A 22806-nucleotide genomic window follows, 5' to 3' on the forward strand; every position below is an offset into this window, starting at 1 on the left:
CATAGGTTTTGCAGACCTATATTTCTCTGCCAGTTGCTTGTTGCTTGTTTAGAACATAGGGAAGTGATCACAACCGTTTGAAGTGCAGCTCTCTTATCCCTAATGGGGATTTTAATTTTTAAGATAAGAAATGCCAACAGTTGGATGAGCCCCTCTTTTTTGTGTTTTCTGCCACCTATTTGATGCCTTGTCATGTAAGAGATCCGTCAAGGCCATACTGTATCAGTATTAGTGCAAACACAAGTTACCGCACAGGAGTTCATTTGATTACTTATGAAAAAAGGAGGATTATGGAGCAAAAGTTTAGAGGTCACAAGAGGTTTTTTCTCAGGAAAAAAAAAAAAATCAAAAAAGTTTTTTTTTTTTTTTTTTTTTGTAGTTTTTGCAGTTTCAGAACTAAGTACAAATAATCATTCAATAGATCTTTTCTAGAAAAGGCTAGTTTTAACGACATTTGCCTTTTCTCTGTATCCTCAGCTTGTCTCTTCGCGAATATTTGCAAAAAAAAAAGAAAAAAAGTGGTCAAAAAGTTATGTGTGTCAGGATATCTTCCCAAACCTGTAAGATTTTATTTTTTAAAAAAATTTCTTCATTTCTTACCGATATCTTTTTCTCTTTGGATTGTTTTAAAAGTTTAAAACATTATTAAATATATATGTTTCATCATTTTTAATCCTTAATTTTTCTATTATTTATTAATTTATTTTTAATATGCATGGCATGTGCGCATTGCTAGAAAATATACATTTATATTTATTTTATTTTATTTAAAAAAGTTAGGCTAGTCAAAGATCGGTAAGATATGCCTACTTGATTCCATATGTTGTTTACGTACACTGAAAAATGGAAATATTGTTTTGGCAGGTACGTGCGCATGAATGGATTCTGAGTTTCATGTGCGGAGAAATAAATATTATTAATAAAAAAATTTCACCATACCACTATTTTCGCCCAATACACCGGTGCATGATGATTGGTGGACCGATATGTAAAGCACATTTTTTTTTTAATTTAATTTTTATTTTTATCAACAGCACCCATGCCAACCAAGCGTAAGTGTATTGCATAAAATTAAAAAATAAAATATTCTATAACACTCACAATTGTATTTGACTTTGATGTTAGATTCAGTCATTAATATTTTCAATCATATAAAAAGCGATTCAATTGATGATATTGTTCGTCTTTCGAAAGATATATTAAATAGACATCATAATAAAATTATGTAGGTAAATTTAAATATCATGAAGATATCATGAAAAAATAATTGAGCTTTCAACTATCTTATGTTGACATAAGCTTTGTCTATCATACCAACTCTTGATTGCCCCAAGGGATTGATGTACGTGTTGGGGATTGACTAAAAGGTCATTTGACGTATGGCTGTGATTTTATCTATATCACTATTATTTGGACCCTTTAACATTTTAATAATTTTCAATGCAAAATATCTTAGGCGATCTATATATATAAATCTAAAGAAATGCCCAGAGAGACCAAATACGCGAGAAACGGTTTAAAACAAAACATGGTAATATGGGGAATCCCTCTCTCTAATACATTTCTTTGACTTAAAGGCATTTTTATAACTAAATGGAACATGGTATGAGACATTTTTATAACTATATGGTTCTAACAACGTGGGAGAAGGCCTATTGTGTTATGAAATTTCAAGAGTGCAGTTGTCCATAAAAACTTATGTTGGTGGATGTTTAGTTAGGACATCATCTTCGAAGATCTTTTTGTACCGTACATCGTAGCAGAAGAAAAAAAAAATAAAAAAATAAAAAATATAGATTAGTCAAAAAAGAGCTCGCCTCCATGGAGCATGCAAACTTCACTATGAAAAAAAAGAAAAAAAATTACAAGAGGAGATCAAACTCTCAACATTTGTTTATCCAATCTCTCCATCACAGAAAGCTCTCCCTCACAAAAGCTCTCTCTCTAGGAAGACCCTTCTGAACTCTTGAAGCGACAGCTGTCCGCTATCCAGAAGTCCTGCTCCTGCTCCTTTCGACACCATATCATCTCGTTCTTGGGTGTTCTACCGAACGAAACAACCACACAGCACTCTCTATCATGGAACAAAGCCTTATAAAGGTTTAAATCCATGAAACAATAGGAATAGGGACTCCTACAGCACCCGATAAACTCTCGAAACCGTCGGATCATGACCGCGAACTTCCTAGGCCATTCGATCACGCAGTGGTCCATGAGCTAAGCCATAGACCACGCGAAACACGAGTGAAACGACATTCGGTCCACGATGGATCACGAGAAATCGAGGAGAAACACCCTCTCGATCCATAGGCCAGCCCGTGCACCGCCTGGTTCACCGTGGATCGGGATATCCGGGCTTTAAACCCGCGCACGTGTGCGTGTGGCTTGGGCAGCGCCCTCGCGTGTGCACCCGGGCCTGGGCCGTGCTCTACATGCGCTGGGCTGCGCGCTCGTGCCCGGGCCTGGGACATGCTTCGCGCTCCTGCGGCCAGGCTATGCGCTGCTACACCTGGGCCGTGCGCAGCCGCGCCACCGCTGCTCCGTCGGCCCGCCACCGATCCTCCATTGCTCCAAACTTCGTGCCAACTTCAATCGGATGTATCTCCTTCATCCAGACTTCATTTGAGATGAGCTTGGACTCGTTGGACTCCATTCATTATTGCAAGACTCGCTGTGGACTCAATATAGATCGAATCTCGAGGCATCAAATCCTAACAATCTCCATCTCGACTCGATATTCAGTCTCCTCCTAACTTTAAGAACTTCTGGATCTCCTCGCCCCCATTCTCTGGGACAATCGTCTGCTGATCATGGATGGGCAAACATGAGAGTCGAGCCAGGTTGCTTGATCCCATCTCCGTCGTATGCTGTGCTCCTCCTGACCTAAGACCGATTCGGGGTATCATCTTGCAGCAATAAAAATCTCATCTTGCGACATCGCCTCTCATCCTTTCAAATCTCGTGTCTCGTGCTCGATCTACCTCCACCTAAAGTTTCACCTCGCTCTGGGCTCCTCCTGGCCCCCAAAGCTCCACCTCGCACGAGGCTCTCCGTCAGGTAGTAGTGTCCTTACGTCCTCTTCATCCCCTCCAGAATAATCCTATCGTCGCATAGCACCTTCAAGATTCTTCCACCAGCTACTATCCTGTAGCCTCTCGAATCCAGTCTACTCAGTGAGATAAGATTCTGTCTGAAATCGGATATATATCTGACATCCCTCAATCTTCTCACTGCATCATCATGTGTCCTCCAGCTGACCGTCCCGATGCCTCTAATCGCACAGCTCGATCCATCCAACAGATAAACAGTATCCTCACTGTTCTTCCGAGAGTCAAACTACTCCTCTCTGCAATATACATGATATGTGCATGTAGAATCTAAAATTCATAATTGAAAAGAAGTAGATACCTCATCAGATATCTGCAGGGCATCACCCTCTGAATTGCTATTGGCCGTCACTGTAGTAGTCTTCATCCGATCCCTAAGTTGAGAGCAATCTCTGGCTAATGCTCCAACTCGTCACGTCGGTAACATCTGATCTTGCTCAAGTTTCTCATCTTGAACTTGGACCGTCCTCATTACGATCTCCTGTCGCTCCGTCTACCACCTCCTGTTCCTCCAGAAACCATCAAAGCTAAGCTGCCGCCATTTGAGCTCGAAGCTGGGTTCTCCATCCTGAGAACCTCGTTCTGCAGAATCACCGCAGTGACTTCGTCCATCTTGATGGTGCTTTTTTCAACTAAAAGAGCAGTCACCAAAGACTCATATGAAGGGGGTAGCGATGCTAGCAAGATCAGTGCTCTGGTCTTCTCCTCAACTTTCTCGTCAATGCTGAGGAGGTCGTTGAAGATCTTCTGAAAGTGGCTGAAATGCTTCTGCACGCTCTGTCCCTCAGTCATCCGTAGCTGGTAGAACTACTTTCAGAGAAAAAGAGTGTTGGTGAAAGATTTCGTCATGTACAACTCCTCGAGCTTCTATCACAGCATCGTCGAGAAAGTTTCGCCAAGCACATGGATTACCACCTCATCTGCTAGATGCATGCGGATGGTATCACCGTCTGCATCTGGAGCTGCTTCCAATGTTGCATCTCCATGGTGGTCAGCTTCTCCTCGCATAAGAGAGTATTGATCAACCCTTAGTGAATGAGCACGTCTTTCATCCTTACCTGTCACAAAAAAAAATTGTTCTTTCTATCAAATTTGTTGATCTCCATTTTGATTGATCCTGTCTTCTCTATCTTCAGTCTTGCTCACCATCGTTGCAATCTGTGTCTTAGTACCGCCTCGCTCTGATACCACTTGGTGGATGTCTGGCCAGGACACCACCTCTCAAGATCTTTTCAATACCGCGCATCGCAGCAAGAAGAAAGAAGAAATAAACAAAAACAATTAAATACGTGGATCAGCCAGAAAAGGTCTCACCTCTATGGGGCATGCAAACTTCACTATGAGAAAAGAAAAAAAAATTACAAGAGGAGATCAAACCCTTAATCCTTGTACACCCAATCTTTCTCTCACAGAAAGCTCTCTCTCACAAAAGCTCTCTCTAGGAAGAGCCCCTTGAACCCCTGAAGTTATCGCTGTTCATTGTCCAGAAGTCCTGCTCTTGCTCCTTTCGACACCGCGTTACCTCGTTCTTGGGTGTTTTGCCGAACGAAACCGCCACACAGCACTCTCTATCACGAAACAGAGCCTTATAAAGGCTTAAATCCGTGAAACAATAAGAATAGGGACTCCTACAGCACCCAGTAAACTCCCGAAATCGTCAGATCATGACCGTGAACTCCCCATGCCATTCGATCGCACGGTGGTCCACGAGATAAGCCATGGAGGACTGCGAGAAATCGAAAGAAAATGCCCCCTCGGTTCACAGGCCAGCCTGTGCACCATCCGATCCACCATGGATCGAGATATCCAGGCTTTGAACCCCCACGCACGTGCGCGTGGGCCTGGGCCGCGCCAGTGCACCTGGGCCTGGGCCGTGCCCCACACGTGTGCGCTCGGGCCTGGGCCGCACACTCCCGCCCGAGCTTGGGATGCGCTGCGTGCTCCCGCGGCCAGGCTGCACGCTGCAGCACCTAGACCACATGCAGCCACGCCACCGCTGCTCCGCCGGCCCGCCGCCGGTCCTCTGTCGCTCCGGACTTCGTACTGACTTCAATCAGACGTATCTCCTTCATTCGGACTCCGTTTGAGGTGATGTTGGGCTCGTTGGACTCCATTCGTCGTCGTGGACCTCGCTATGGGCTCAATATAGACTGCATCTCAAGACATCAAATTCTAATAACTTGAAACCATGGATCCCTATGGTGTCTGTTCAACTATGACATGAAGTAAGAGATCAAGGAAACTTGAGAGTAAGGAGACTACAACCATAATCTCTCACTCACCAACGAATGTATAAGGATCATAAGCTGTTCATAAGCTAGATAAAACATGAAGAAAACCTAAGCCAGTTCACGGGGCCGATTTAACAATAAAACCACTAAAGTCCTTGCTTTAGGCCTCAGGCCCCCCGCCATTCGTCTCCACCACATCCGGCTGTCCACCCATAAGAAGATGAACGGCGTCGGAGACGGAGACGGCAAGATGGGAGGCGGAGCCGCCCCTGCTAGTTCACGTTGGCCTAATGTATAGGGATCATAAGCTGTGGAGCTTTATGCCTTGTCTCGTAATCTCATATGCTTAACTGGAATACTTACAAATGGATTGTGTAATCAAGGAGCTGCATGAAAAACGTTTTCTCACCTGGCATGGTCAAAACAAGGGCTAAAGTGCACCCCATTCCATTGATAACTTTGTTTAAGGCTTTTGACAATGGCTGCTTGTTGAAATATTCCACCAACTCCTTGTTGAAACGATCCAACATTTCCTCGTGTTATGCGCTGCTGCATAAAGAAGCCATTCTTCCATTGTCTAACAAATTCACATTTTGGTAGTTTCATGTACTACGTGACCCCCAACTTCTTCTTCTTCTTCTTCTTTCTTTTTTTTTTCTTTTTTTTCCAGAGAAAATATTTGATTTGGTCCTAGAAGTTGCTATATCATGACTTAATGTTTGCGCAAAAAATACAACCTACCATATGATGTATATGATGCAACATGATTATTTATTTATTTTTAAGCTAGGTTTATCATCTGTTTGATGATATTGTTTGATCAGAAACTGCTAATGGTTACTTGGCTAAATATTTTGGTGAATAGTAAATTGAAGCATGAAAAAAGAAACTTCTCTTGGATTCAAATAGATAAACAGATCTTTTATATAATGACATGAAATGCTTTAAATCTTTTTGAAAAGATATAGGGCTGCGGAAAGCATCTAGATTTTGAAATGATGGACGTAAAAGTGTGAGACATCTAAAAATTGGATACAAACTCAAATCAATTGACCCCAAAACTCTAACCATAGTTCACCCTAGTCATTACCTTTACCGTTTCTATTTCCATGATTCATAATCTATAATCCAATCCATATGGGCCATCCATCTTGCCGATTTCACTCAAATTAATTACTCAATTAACTCAAGCTGTCAATGTGTTCATCAACACAACTTTTAACCCACAACGACCATATTTTAATCATGTGTAATCCTAAAGCAAGATCAAAATCAGAATTAGAATGGTCATATTTTCGAATATATTTAATTTATAAGTAAATAAAAAATTAAAAATAAATTTAAGTTAAAAAAATATTGAATTTTAAATGATTCAAATATTTTTTTTAAATCAAAATAAAAATAAAAGACACGATTAAAATGGAGTCTGTTATGGTATACATGAAAAGAACATTTTTAACCTCACATTAGTTAAAAGTTAAAAAAATATATAATTTATATAGATTGAAATATATTTTTTTATATAAAATATTTTTTAAAAAATAAAATCATGCATCCCATGCGGCAGCATCAAAGATTTCAATGTATAATATTTTATATATATATATATATATATAAAAGTGCAGAGTCAATCCATGATTAAAAAGTTATGTTATAATATAGATGTGCAGCCATCCAAATCATTCAATCGATAGACCTTTGATCCAACATAATCATTTATTTTCATTTATTTTCATTCTCATTTCAAATCCAACACCGCCCAACCAAAAATAATTTAAATTATAATATTATTAAACAGTTGTGGAGTATTTCAAATCATTAACTGTTAAAATGACCAGACCCATGGGATGTCTCTGTTAGTCAGCGTGCCATGAAGAAATAGAAGGCAATTTAATGGACTGAAAACATGGGCGGTGTGTGGGTCCCACTCTCAGCGAGCTGGTGGGACCCGCACTTGACCTGCAGGCAGCGTGCGGTTCAATGATGCCGATTTCTGCATTTGGACGGACGCGTGCTCATGATTCAACGCCAAAACAATTCAAAGTCACGTGAAGGGCTTTAATTTTCGAGGACCAACACTCGCATAACCTGGAGCTGGATGGATTAGGCTGACGTGATCCGGTTCTGGAGCCCTCACCGTTTCCCCTTCTCTCCCTTCCCAAGTTTCGTAAGCCAATCTCGCCGTTCTTACCGATGGGAATCGAGGTTATGAGTTTCCCATAAATCTTTATTTTTTTTTATTTATTTGATAGAATGACGGCCCTGCGGCTGTGGTCGGAGAGATGGGTTGGAAAGGATGGTCATCAATTGACTATAAAAATAATCAGACATCCAAATTACTCATTTTCTCTTCAACGATATATAATATTTAATATAAAATTATTTCTCAATTATTTTAATTATAAAAAAAGTCTCTCAATTAGCTGCATTGTTGAGAGAAATTGTTTGGATTGAAATGGTTGAGATACTGCAGATATTTTGAGATTTTTTTTTAATTTTTTTGATTATGTCCATACTTGCAGTACAGAGTGTTCCATGTTATCATTTAAAAAAAAAAAATTCTCACCTTGCATCATTAACGAGAAAATATTGAGGAAACGAGTTTGATAAATTCATGAGGGAAACGATTTTCTAGGGCCCGGTACCGGCAGAGATGCCCTGTAGCCACCATCTCTCTGAATTCTGATTCAATTCTGAATGCGTGCGTCCTTTTGGGAGACGGTATGATGCAAGAATAGAGCGAGTGATATGGACAACAAGAATCTTGAGTCTCCTGTTAGCTTATTCATTTATATGACAATATTTACTATTTATCATATCCAAATTCTGAAAAACCATTTGCATCCATGCTTACAAGATGACATGAGGACCACATTGAGCAGGTTTCATTTGCCAGGACAAACAATGTGGTTCACATTGTGATGCGGCTTCATCAAAATATCGATGTCGGAGGAACTAGTTTGTTTCGCATTTTATAGTGATTCCATCAAAGTATTGGTGTTCAGGGAACTAATTTACCCTACATCTTGATGTGTTTTTGTTACGATGACATTCAACAAAGGAGTCAGTTCTAGAATGCAATACCCTCTATATATGAATTAAGGGTGGTAGTGCTTAATCATTCTATCTGTTTAACTAATTTTAACTCGAGCTCAGGTTTTTGACTAGTTTAATAAATAGATTAACTTCGGATTGATAGATTTTTTATTTACTTCATATTCGATTCGATAAGTAACTTGTCCAACCCAATCTGATTGCCACTCTTAGTTTTGTTTTACATTTGGGCAAAACTCAATTCAAGCTGAGTAATGGACTTGGCTTCTTGCACTCCAAGTGGCAACCCTATTGGGACGCAAACCAAATTAGCCAAATCCAAGTGAAAGGTTGTGAGTTTGGTAAGACAAACAGGTGCATGGAGTTTCATGTTTTTATTTTTCTTTGCCCATCTCTCACAAATTTAATACACTTTAAAGGAGTGCAAAATGACAAAAAGAGAGTGGAAATATAATGAAGTCCCTTATAGAAGGGTTAAAGAGGGCCCCCATGGCACTGTCTACATCCCATCTTTCAGCATCCTCTGTATGGTCAACAACCTGCCCCATTAACTTCCAAAATCTTGTTCACGCTTCACGCGACCAGTCCACTGCCCTCAGCGTCTAGTCCACATTTAGAGCTATGAGCGGTTCCTTGGTAGTCACTCAATTATTAGCAAATAATTCAGGTTAAACTCAATTCCTTATGCTTACCAAAAAAAAAACTCAATTCCTTATAGGTTTTCTATTTCTTTTACTGAATGAAAGCAATGGACCTCGGGCCTAATCATCTCTCAAAAAATTAATTCCTCATTAGGGTTGATTGACTATGAACTCATCTAATGATACCAATTGCAATGTACATTCTATAAAATTTATTATCTACCATGAAACATTATACTCCATATTGACGGATGATGTTAGGCTTCAATGTTGGAATTGAGAATCTAAAATTGATAAGAAGATCACTGAGATATTTCAAGTGATCTTATTGAGAGTTGTTGTGGGCAGACCGCGGGGGACCTCTCTTAAAAGTTTCATATCGGGCAAACTCTGTAGTGTTATGTGCTTAAGTAGGATACGAGCACGCATTCCCTCACGAGGCGTCTTTTGGCTTCCGCCCGAAGGACAAAATCGTAACTCCGGGGTCCAGCTTGCCTGTTGTGGCGGCGTCCCTAGGGAGAGCGGACAATACTTCGTGGGATTCGAGGCGGCCACTCCGACGACCATCTTGACACATGCGCACTAACAGTGGCGCGCTAGGAAGGGGCCACCCGCCCCCTGACCCGCGCACATGACCTCTCCAGAGTGGGGGGCTGTGTTGTGGGTAGGCCGCAGGGAGACCTCCCTTAAAAGTCTTATATCGAGCAAACTCTGTAGTGTCATGTGCTTAAGTAGGATACGAGCACGCATTCCCTCACGAGGCGCTTTTTGGCTTCTGCCCGAAGGACAAAACTGTGACTCCGGGGTCCAGCTTGCCTGTTGTGGCGGCGTCCCTAGGGAAAGCGGACAATACTTCGTTGGGTCCGAGACGGCTGCTCCGACGACCATCTTGACACGTACGCACTAACAGTGGCTCACCAGGTAGGGGCCACCCGCCCCCTGACTCACGCACATGATCTCTCCAGAGTGGGGGGCTGTGTTGTGGGCAGGCCACGGGGGGACCTTCCTTAAAAGTTCCACATCGGACAAACTCTGTAGTGTCATGTGCTTATGTGGGATACGAGCACGCATTCCCTCACGAGGCGCCTTTTGGCTTCCGCCCGAAGGACAAAACCATGACTCCGGGGTCCAGCTTCCGCCCGAAGGACAAAACCATGACTCCGGGGTCCAGCTTGCCTGTTGTGGCGGCGTCCCTGGGGAGAACGGATAATACTTCGTGGGGTCCGAGATGGCCGCTCCGACGATCATCTTGACACGTGCGCACTAACAAGGATTATGGCTGGATTGACCCCAGGCACATGTGATGTACACAAAGGAAAAGTATTGATGGTTGTGATTGCATGAGAATATTATTTACCATTATTTTTCATTCGATGAAATATCTTTTTACTTTCAATTTATGCACTTGTTATTTCTCCCTTTGGCACGAGATAGATTTGTTAGTTTATTTTAGATTAAAGAAAGGAATATGTTTGGAGATCTCGCACATGGATGGTTCCGTTTTAGCATGGACAGAGGCTATTTCTGTAGGCTCAAGCTGTGGATATTATAATAATTGAGATGTTGTACCATTAAGTACTAAGATCATATTTGGATTGCTACTGGCAGTAGGTTTTTTTTGGAGCTCTGAAAAGTAAAACTTTCGAACGCAGAGTTTTTACAAAATATTACTTGTTATTAGATAATCATATTTATAAAATATTTTAAAACTTTAATATACATTAATAAGTAAAATAAAAAAATATTTTTTATATTATTATAATTTTAATAATATAGAGGATATCAATAATCTCATATCGATTGTGAGTCAAGGAGGACTCGCGTTTAGCTTTGGTTGACTGTGGGACTCCGTGGACTGTACATATTGGAGTCTCCCATAATTGGAGGACTTTGTTGTATTTCTAATAATGTAAAGGGTAGCAATAGTTCCACATTGATTGTGAATCAAGAGGAACTCACACTTATAAAGAGGAAAAAATCCTTCTTACATGAGATACTTTTTAAAGGACAAAACTGTGAAGCCTATAGATTAGAGCAGATAATATCTCAGGTAACGGACCGAATCCTTGTCTGCAATAGATATGATACAATGATAATAATAAAAGACATCATATAGTATTATATAATAGAAATAATATAATATAATACTATATATCATTATATAATAAAATATTATTATATTATATATATATATATATATGTGTGTGTGTACACATGTGCATAATTAAAAATATTTTTATCATGCATTAACGTCAATACAATTTAGGAATTTGTTAGCATGTCTGCTAATTTATTATAGATAATTCCTTGTGTAAATTGAAAATGTTGAGAGTAAGAACCTTACAAAAGACACACTTTGCCAAATCTTCTATTTTACAAGTAAAATTTCAATGCCAAAAAAAATAATTTTTCTTATCTTGAAAAATATAATCAACAACTTCTCTCTTCCAACCTTCCCCTTAACTATAATTTTCTTCATATTAATAAAAAAATATATTTTTTCTTCAAAAAATCCTCCTTTGTCCGTGGATGATATTCGCTATTTAGGTATTTGTTCATCCAAATAGACCCTAAAAAAAAAAATTTATCCAAAAATAAAATACCAAATCTATCAACAAGAGAGGAGGCAATTAGGTTAGATAAGACTAGATACGAGCGAGATCAGATTATCGAGTCCAATCAATTTATTAAATAATAAAAATTAAAAAATTTAAATTTAATAAATTTATTAAATAGATAATCTAATTTGAAGTACAATAAATTGAATCAAGTCAATGGATTAAACATGTTAAGTATGACCACCCCTAATTTATAGCATTTGGTTGCTTGGAGATAAATATGCATAACATCGTGCATATATCGGTGAGTTTTCCACAACATCTAACTACAGCTGGAATTATTGCCCACCAGTCTATTTTTGGCATCACTTGCTAATTTAAAGTTCGGACGCTCGTGCCAACTCCAACTCCAACTCCACCTCCTCATTCCTTGTTTGTAGCTCCACCACCCGTCTCCTATTTTTCTAACACGCATTCCCACCCATCACGACCCTTCTGCAGGGACTCCCAGCTCACGACTCCCACGGTCACCGCCTCCAGATCCGTCAACCGAAATCCCACCCCATTTTATATATCCACCTCCAAATCCAAAATCCTCACCATTAGAACAGAAGAGAAGTGGTGTTGGAATAGGAAAAAAGCCAAGAAAACAAACATGATCAATGGCTATTCCAAGATCAGTGGTAGTGCCAACATCACATCCAAGTCAAGATCTATGGACTTCTCAGACCTCACCTTCTGTTCTCCACCACAAGCCCATGAGGCCCCCCAAAGCCCCACCTCCAAGCCTCCACAGAGAGAAGGTAAGAACAAGATCAATGATGACTCCACATGGTCAGAGGTGGAGGGTGGTGGTGGTGATGGGGAGAGGTTTGGGGTGATCCTTAGCAGGAGCTGCTCCTCTGCTTCTCAGAGGTTCAAGGCCTCTGAGAGGAGCCATGGGAGGGCCTCACTGCAGGCAGCAGTCAGGAGGGCTTTCTCCATGAGGAAGGCCTCAGAAGGCTATTGGAGGATCCATGACACCTGTGATGGGGATGGGAATGGGGAATTGGTAGAGGAGGAGGAGGAGGAGGAAGAGCAGCAGCAGCACCACCAGAGGAGGTCCCAAAGGAAGAAAATAGGGAAGTTTAGAAGGGCATGTAAGAAGCTCTTTGGGTTTTAGATTATTTGTTTAGAGGAGATTGCTCCCTTTTGCTATATATTGTACCTTTTCTTCTTCTTATTTTCCTTTTGGTTATCGGGTGTTCAATTTTCTTCTCTCTTTTTCTTCTTTTTCTCAATCAAATGGGTGTCTATGATGGTGTTATGTTAAATTTCTCAAGTGGAGGATGTAGGCCTACTTTACTGATTTCTCTCTTTAATTTTTAATCAAATGATCATCAAGAGATCTATTCTCTCTATCCTCCCTTTTGTTTTGGACAAAACTAATTACTTCAATTACCTTTGGTTCTTAAGAAGCAGTCTCCTTTGTTTTTTCCAATAGATGTTTATGTGGGTATTATGATATGATGTTTCAGATTGAGGTTCTCTGCTCATTTCTCTGATTTTTAGTTTTGGATCAAATAATCATCATCCAAGTTTCTCAGTCCCTAGTGTGTGTTTTGGAACTCTTTTTTTATTTTTGTTTTGAGGAAAGGGAAGGGGCACTTTTTGTTTCTTTATTGACTTGTATTTCGGAGCTTTTGAAGGATCGATCATTTTAAATCTGTAGTCCCTTCCGGTTGTTCACTTGTTCTATAAACATGAGTTCCTTTTCGGTAAGAATTTCTCTTTTAATTGAAGGCTTATGAGGTTGGTTCAGAAGGAATCAATTTTTTAGCACACGCAGACAGGGTTCTTTCTCCACTGCTGCTTTGGGAGCTGGCTTTGTCCAGCCACTGGACACGTACCTGAAGTTTTTTCTCTTCCTTCTTTTCTTTTCTTTCTTTTTTTTTAAAAAAAAAATAAGATGGAGCATTCATACAAATCTTAATCTAGTATGAATGTAACCAAAACATCGTAGAATTTCTTTTGTCTGCTTTGGTAAATTTTCTCTTTGGGTGCTACCTCTTTCTCTTGGGCAGCAACACTTCTCTTTCTATTGTACATCTCTTCTTTATCTTTTCTTTTAATCAATAAACGCAGGGTGCAATTACCTCCCTTACCATCAAAACAAAAGCATATTTTATATGGAGGATCTCAGCTCATTTCTCTGATTTCGGCATTTTAGTTTTGGAACAAATAATCATCATCAAACTCTCTCTCTCTCTCTCTCGTTTGGCTGGAACTTTTTCTTTTGAGGAAAGGGAAGGGCAGGCCACTTTTTGTTTCTCTACTGACCTGTATTTCGGAACTTTTGAAGGGATTGGTCATGTTAGATGCTAGTCTGTAGGCCCTTTCGGTGGGTCACTTCTTTTATGAACATAACCTCCTTTTCAGTAAGATTTCTGCTTTTAATTGAGGGTTTTTGAGGCTGATTCAGAAGGAATCACTTTATTTCCCACCCCATAGAAGTTCTCATTGCATGTTTCTTCCCTGTTTCTTTTGGGCTACCTTTCTAGTTTCTGGAAATCAAAATTTCAATGATCGGAGACCTTCAAGGATATCTATTAATCTCTCTCATCCTTATTCTTTTTTTGTTTTGGGGCAAAAATTCATAAAAAAAAAATAGGAGATAAATAGAATTGCCACAAACTTCAGAAATTTGGGGGTCACTCTAGTAGGCTTGGATATGGATGGAGAAATATCAGAAACAGCTATTCTAAGAGTTGGATATAATTTTGGGTCATTGATTCCTTCATTCAATATAAAGCATAACTCGTACTAAGGATTCAATCTCAATCATTAAGTTATTTAGGTTAATCTAAGTTGGAGAAATAACTTGATTTGCTTGATTTGAAGCTGGAGAAATTTAAAACCTTTCTTTTTTAATATTTGATGAAAGAAAGACAGAAAAGGTGGTGACCTTTAAAACAGGTGAAATCTCTTGTTGTTGTTTGTACTTGAGACCCCCGACAAGTCCTACCTTCAATAAGATCTGGGAGGTCAAGGGTAATTGAGAGATGGCCACTCCGTTATACAGTGCGGTTCACCCTAAGGCTTTTTAAGGCTTAATTAGCCTCGAGATAGAAAGATGAGGAAAAAATGTGAAGGAAATTTTAAAAAAGAGAGAGACCTCATGAAAACTGGAAGAACCACAAAAATAGTGTAATAAAGAGAAATTCTTTGTGCACCATGATGTAAAGTGCACCATCTCGTCTGATTGATCTACATAGCCGTCATTTTTTAACATGCATTTAATACCTACAGATCGGCTTTTTCATTTAAAAATTTTGTATGATAAAAATATTCTTATCTTTTGAAAAAAATTATGACATCCTATAGTATAATATAGCCCAGGATATCATAATATGAGAGGGTATTTTTATCCAACCACTTTCCAACGTGCATTTAATTCTGGGATCAATTTTTTTATTTGAAAATTTTGAATAATAAAAATATCTCTATTCTTTAAAAAAATTATGACATCCTGTGCATATTATAAACGTAGAATGTTATAACATGGATATAGAATATTATAATTTTTTTAAAAAACAGAAGTATTTTCGTCATACAAAATTTTTAAACAAAAAAATCGACCTGCAGATATTAAATGCGTGTTACAATGTATGACTACATAGACCAATTGGACGAGATGGTGCACTCCACATTGGATTTTCTACACGCCCGTGGTGCACAAAATTTCGGATATAATAAAATGATCTAAAAAATTTAGAAGACCCAACTTTTTTGGTTGCAATTTGTTAGTCTTCTATTTTGAGACTCTTCACAATAATCAATCTAAATTCAAGTCACATATTGATTTCAGATCCCACTTTCATAAAACAAAATAGTTCATGCACACATTTCCACATATCACCAAATTATACTCACAGAAATTTTTTTGTAAAATGCCTATTGTGACAGCCCCTATTTTCCAGCTGGATGAAAATTTGATTTTGGATTCAATAACAAAATAGATGCATATAGATAGGACAATGCTTTATCGAAGAAAGAATCCTAAACTTAAGATGAATTCTAGTCCTTGTAACCACCAAACAAAAATCGCACTTAGATAGTTTAGAAGAGAAATATTTTGCACACCGCAGGCGGTGCAGCTCTACGGTACCACCCGTAGTAATTGGCTCTCGCCTGGAGCAAGTGAAAAGAAATTTTTTTTTCTCATGCTGTGCTCAACCCCACGCGTGAGCCAATCACCGCGGATGGTGCATGAGAGCTGCACCGCCTGCTGTGCACAAAGTATTTCTCTAGTTTAAAAATGGGACACAAGTTTCATTTCAAATGATATAAACCAATAGACTTCAAAATAACATACATAGAATATTTTAGTTAACAAGCATCATAATTAATGGATGAAATGATTATTTATCTCTTAATGAATTGCCTAATATCTTAAGGAGTCATTGTAGGGGTTACCAATTTAGTTACACAGAGCAGTTCTTGACATCTTTCGAGAGGTGATTTTAATCATGGCATGATCTATGGGAGTGGCTGAATCATAAGCTATCATGGTGGCCACATGAAGACTCAAAGGATTTTGTGCTGATTAAGTGCCAGTCATCCTTCACCTAAAGAACTTCTGACGTAACCTGAGCCATGTTCCAATGAAAGGAGGAAGAAAACACATAAAATAATAAAACAGCAAAAGTAAAAGAAACTTTTCTCTGAAGTTTTTATTCAATAATCACGAAAATAAACTGAATACAATATTGATCTGAAAAACTATATGTATAGATAAAAGTCCTAACTCAACCGTATAAGAAATTTAAAATAAATTTGAAAAAAGATTAAGATAAAGATTAAAACTTTCGATTTATCTAGGATTCTTTGGGACTCCCGTTGATCTATCAAACAATAAAATCTGATCCCAAAATTGAACATGATGGCGAAACAGTTTGGCTCGTAGAGTATGAAAAGAGCTTTCCAAATTGAAATCTTATAAGGATTTTGATATCAGATAAGAAAGTTATACCTATTCTAGCACGATAGAGTCAAAATCGATCGAGTTAGATGAAACAACCTAATTTTTGATCTTTCTAGGTCCAGTTCATCAAATCAAGAGATTCATCGGGTTGGAAAGAACTAATCCTCAAATTAGAAGTCTACTCATTCTTTAACAGATCACCTGTGTAGGGAATCAAGTGCTTCATCAAAAGATTGATGCTGGTCTCTGGCTTAGGTTTAGATAGGTCCTTCTTCATTGGTGCCAGAGTAATCTTTTGATGGTTCTTCCAGAATAAGTAAGGTTTCTGATGACCATTATAAGTGACACTGTGATCATACTGCCAAGACCTCTCTAGAAGTAAAATGGCAAGCATTCATAGCAACGATGTTGCATCAAATTTTGTCGAAATATTTCTGTCCAATAGAAAGTGATACAAGACAGTAACTATCGACAACCATCTCGCTTTCTTTCTGAAATCATGACAGCTTATACAGCCAAGGATGCTTTCAGTGGTCAAGTTCAGCTTAGTAACAGCCTCTTGAGAGATGATGTTCTCACAGCTACCTCCATCGATGATTATTATAAAAAAAAAATTTAACATTGTAATAGGTATGGAAGATATTAGTCCACCTCAAATCTTTTTTTTTTTTTTTTTTTTGAGAGCAAGCAGGCTCTTTTAAGCAACAAAGACTCTCCTTTATCTCCAAACAATAGAGAATCATTCTCTTCATCTCCTTTGTCATAGATAGGCTCTCGCTTCTCGTCAAATATTTCGTCTCCTCCTATCAATAGCTACTTCTCGGGCCGATCAGTGGGCTTCTTGCACTTATTCCGTATGTGACCAATCTCACCACAATTGTAGCATCATAGAGTAGAAGACCCAGCTAAAACTGGCTTAGAGGACTTCGAATCAATAATGCTACAAATAGGAGGGTTAGAAACTATGCTGCACCAAATATCCCCCTAATCCTTAAGCGCTTGGTTGCTTTGCAGAGGAAAATCAGACCTAAGCACAGGTCTTCGTTGCTGCTGTTCCTCGACAACTATGGCATGGTGGTAAGTCTCTTTAACCATCCACAGGGAGTAGAGCCTCAAACCATCTTGGATTTGCTGTCTTAGTCCACCGCGGTATTTTGCAACCATCTATTTCTCACTCTTCATCAGATCGTTTCTAGCGATCAATTGATAGAACTCTTTTATGTATTCGTCCACGAACCTAGTCCCTTGTTAGAGGTTTTGCAAGCACTGATATAGGGACTGTGTATAGTTGAAGGCAAAAATTACTCCTTCAAGACCTTTTTCATCTTTTCCTAGTCCTAGATCTTCGACTTACCTCTGCGCTTCGTAGTCTTCTTCGACTGTTGCCACCAAACAAAAGCTTGACCCGTCAACTTCAGGACAACAAGCTTCATCTTTTTGTCGTCGGACACCTCCTTATACTTGAAGATGCGTTCGATTTGATCCAGCCAATCGACGAACACCTCTATTTGTAGACTATCTGGATATTCAGACAGATCTACTTTGATGGTATCATACCAGTAGATTGGTCGCTCGAATGAATCGCCTCGACCTTCACACCATAGATGAGAATATTTCTATACAAGAGTTCTCGAAATCTGAAGATTCTTCATCAAATCTGCGATCTTTTGATTCCACCTTGGATCTCCCATTCCGATTTCTAACTACGCAAGACGCGCATCAGTTCGTCATCTGTCTCCTCAAGTCTTCTCACTCTATCATCAGATCCTACTCCCGTTGTGTGATTTCTTCAAAAGCCGCCATCGTCTGGTTTGCTGGTTGGTTTCGCTAGAGGCCACCAGCACCACCTGTCATCTTGATTGTAGGGAAGAACTCGCTCAAAGATTGGTTAGGCTCTGGTACCAATTGTGCAGCATAGGTCACGTTTCATGGAAGGAGGAAAAAGACGCACGAAACAAGAAAACAATAAAGTAGAAGAAACTTCCTCTGCAGTTTTTATTTAATAACCACGAAAATAAATTGAATATAATGTTGCATGAAGGGCTATATTTGCAGAGAAAAAATTCTAACTCAACAGTAAAAAAATCTAAAATAAAATAAAAAAATATTAAATAAGAATTAAGACTTCCAATTCGTCAAAATTTTTTTGTGTTTTATTGACCTATCAAACAGTAGAATCTGATCCTGAAATTGGACGTAACGGTAAAGTAGTTAGACTTGTAGAGCACAGAAAGAGCTTTCTGAATTGCAGTCTTATAAGCAATTCTGATACCAGATGAGAGAGTTACATCCGTTCTAACATGGCAAGATCAAAATCGATAGGATCATATACAATCAACCTGATTTCCGTTTCTTTCGGGCCCAATTCATCAGATCAAGCCAATTTCTCTATTTCATAGCTTCATTTGTGTGTGTTGTATAATTTAAAATTCTTCACCATTCCATCTTGATTAGGACTAATCATTATCTTGGTCATTTCAAGATGTAGAATATCACAGAGATATTGAAAAGGAAAACGAGAACAATAACACTCAACTATGGTTCTAAAGCCAGTTTGCATCCATCGACTAGGAAAGATTCCGTCTGAATCATGCAAAAAAAATGGGCCCGATTATTTTGGGGGTCACATGTCCATCTTCGTCCTTAAAATAGTTGAAAAAAATGCCAAATTCAATCCACCAAACTTGGAGAATGGGCAACTTGCACATATCAGCATCATGTATGATGCATGTCTTACCATGGTCCACTCATCAGATGGTCAATCTCACCCTACCTTTTTTTTTTTTTTTTGGCAGAAAAAAAAAAAGGGTCAATCTCACCCTACCTTCAAACTAGGGTTATTCGCCTGTAACCCATCCACGTTTGAAATTACACACGAGGACAAGTTTGTCAGCTAAAAAATACAATTAGGGGCGTTCCAGCAAATTCCTAGGTATAGTGATCGAAAAATGCTTTTTTTTTTTTTTTTTTTCTTTTTGCTAAATCAGGATTGTTCAATCAAACTAAAATAAATACATCCGTAAGCATTGGAAAATAAAATATATAGCAATTCAGAAGGGATATCTGAGATGGAAAAAATGCTTCACCGCTCCACTTGTTTCCCTGCTGATAGCACCGGCATACAAGAGTTGGTAGCCTAATGTATGAGATCTGCCTGCCATTCATGTAACTTTATGTACCAAAAGGAATGAGGGTATAATTTTCATGCGAAAGAAGAAAATATTATACCTCAAAATTAGGATACAACACATCCATGATAATAATACGAAGTCTATCAATCATAATCAATTAAAATTTATCATCAATAAAATATAAAAAAAATTAATTTTATTATTCATCAAGCAAATAAATTAAGATTGATCTAAGATTGGGAGCCTGGACTTTGCAAACTTGGAAATTAAAGGATGATTATAAATTTGTAATCAATTATTTATGAATTTTATTTGCTTGATCAATGATAGAATCAATCAAATCTATTGTTATATTTTATTGGTGATGAATTTTTGCTGATTATAATTGATAAGTTTCATGTTATTAAGGACAGTATTCTTCATATCTAGAGCTGTCAACAGGTCGGATCCAGACCCGAAACCCATGAGAACTTATCCGACGGATTCGGATCTGTTACTAGTATTGGACCCATTTACTTAGACCCAAATCCGGATCCGATAAACCATAATATAAACGGACAGAGTCTGGATATTTAATACTCAAATCTGAATTCCGATAATATAATATAATATATATATTAAAAATATTTAATACCCCATCTTAGACCCTCTCCCTGTCTCTCAATCTCCCTCTCTCCCTCTCTCTCAGTCTCTCAGTCTCCCCGAGGACCTGATGGCGCCTCTCCCTCCCCTCCTCTTCCTCTCCACCGCGAGATCCGCTCGCCGACGGCCGGATCTCGACACCAACGTCAGCTCTCGACTCCCTTCTCCAGCTCCTCGCTTTCGATCCATCCAAACTCATCCCTCACCGTCGACAACGACGTCATGGCCACCACCGACTGCAACCTCATCGCCCACCTGTCCCTGCCATCCGTCGCCCTGACCGAGGTCAGTTTCTCCGAGGACATGCCTGACCGAGGTCGGTTTCTCCGAGATCCATGTCCCACCCCCCACTCTCTCGATATCCTCTCCGCCTCCAAGCACCCATCCTCCGATCGCTTCCATCGGATCTACGACCATACCATCTTCGCCCCCATGCTCGATTTCCACCATGGGTCAAGACTCTCTTTGTTGTGAACACCCATGCTCGTCGACAGTCGGATCCCGGCACCAAGGCCATGGACGGAGGAGATCCGAGCCACCTCTCCCCCACGAGATCCTCACCCCCTCCCTCTGCCTCGTATCATCTCCACCACCATCTGGACTGCCTCTCCCTCTCCGCTGTCTTCATGGCTCTGTCGCTCCGCACTCCTTCGTCTATCTTGCATCATCTCCGCCACCATCTAAGCCACCTATGACGAGAAGTTTCGGATTTTGAAATCGAGTTTGGATATCATAATCTATTTGGATCCGGATCTGATACTTCAAGATCAGATCCATCGGATATTCGGATCCGGATCCAATATCAGTAACTACGGATCCAAATTTAAAGTGGTGCAATTAGCGGGAAAATAAGTGATGCTGGAAATATCTGCCCCACATCAAGTCCTGCCACGTAGCACGAATATGAGGATGATATATTTGATATGACGGGGTTGTTAAATTTTGATACGATATCTAATCTTGCTCTAACAATAAACAACTGAAACCTCATGGCCGGTGTGTCTTCCCACCTCTGTTTTATCGTGTACGTCTACCCAGGAGCGGCTATCGGCCCATCTCTTCAAAATATTTGCATGTCCTACATAAGCCTGCCTGACCTGTTTGACGTGACCAATTTTTGGTGAATCGTTCTTAAGGTTACTCTTCTCGCTGGCTTAACCGAATTGTTCTTTTTTTTTTTTTTTTTTTTCCTTCTCAATTTAGTAGGGTCCTTGTAGCTTGAGATTTAGGTAGCAAGATCGGAGACTTGTGTGCTCTGATGTCAGCATCTTTCTTAGTTGTCATTGGATAAGTATGCCATATGTAGGTATCAAGTTCCCTACAAAAAAAATATTGTGATGGCCCAGCCAATGTAACAAACTCAGCCCATCAAAACTCAAATAAAAAAAAAAAAGAAAAAAATAGAGGAGAAGAACTCCCGAAGGGAGTCTTCTTCCTCCTCTTGCCGGCTCCCAATCGGAGTCGAAAAGAGCCCCCTCCGGCTCTATTTAAGGAGGAGAACCCTCCTCTCTCCCTCTCATCGAGAAATCCCGGAGCAAAACGGCAGAGATCGCCGGAAAATCCTCACAGAGACCCGTCTCTGTACTCGTCCAATTGCTCGCCAGAAAAGTCTCGCCGGCATCGGAGATAAGCCTCCTCCCCTTTCTCTCTTCTCCCTTTTCTTTCCCATGCCTGTGTGCACGCTCCCCGGCGATCGGAGTCGTCGAATTTTATTGCGGAAGAAACTTTTATTTTTGCCATTTTTCTTTGATTTCCGACATCGGTGGTCACCGCCGATCACCGATTTGGCCCTCCTCTTATCGTTGGGCCGCCCCCCTCCTGCCGACGGCCGCCCCACGCCGGCTGCACCATCGGTCGGAACTCCAAGGAGGGGACTTGTCGGTCCCCTGTTTTGGCCAAGTTAAAACTGAGAAGAAGAAAAGAAGAAGAAGAAAAAGAAAAAGAAAAGAAAAAGAAAAAAAGAAGGAAAAGAAAAGAAAAAGAAAAAAAAAAGAGAGAGAAGAAAAAGAAGAAGAAAAATAATATAATAATAATAAATAGGATTTTCTCTCCTCTCTCTTCTGTGAAGAAAAAGAAAAAAAAAATAAATAAATAAAATTAATTAATTAATAAATAATGATATAAATAATAAAATATGAGAAAGAGAGTTTCTCTCTCTTCCATCTCTTTCTTCAGTCTGAACTAGTATTTTCTTTCTCTACTTTCTCTCTCTAGAATTCTCTCTCTAGATTATTTCTCTCTCCTAAGATTTTTAGAATTTTGAGAAGAATGATGATGAATTTAAATGATTCTCGTGATGGATTTTTGATCTGTGATCGTCGGACGGTACATCGAAATTCACTTTGATCAGATCAGATATTTTTAGATTTTATTTCTCATGATTTTATTGAATTATCCACATGATAATTTCAGCATGATTTGATCTGATCGATCGAATTTGTTGAATCATATTGTCTGAAGAATTCAAGATGAATTTTCT

General features: G+C 39.3%; 1 protein-coding gene across 1 annotated transcript; it reads left to right on the forward strand.

Moving 5' to 3' along the window:
* Nucleotides 1–11992: 11992 nt before the first annotated feature.
* On the forward strand, nt 11993–12991 carry LOC105036080 (uncharacterized). Its single transcript, XM_010911823.4, has one exon. The coding sequence runs from the start codon at nt 12247–12249 to the stop codon at nt 12751–12753; it is 507 nt and encodes a 168-aa protein (XP_010910125.2). The 5' UTR covers nt 11993–12246; the 3' UTR covers nt 12754–12991.
* Nucleotides 12992–22806: the final 9815 nt, after the last annotated feature.

Source organism: Elaeis guineensis, chromosome 1 (genome assembly GCF_000442705.2).
Source record: "Elaeis guineensis isolate ETL-2024a chromosome 1, EG11, whole genome shotgun sequence".
Classification (NCBI taxonomy): domain Eukaryota; kingdom Viridiplantae; phylum Streptophyta; class Magnoliopsida; order Arecales; family Arecaceae; genus Elaeis; species Elaeis guineensis.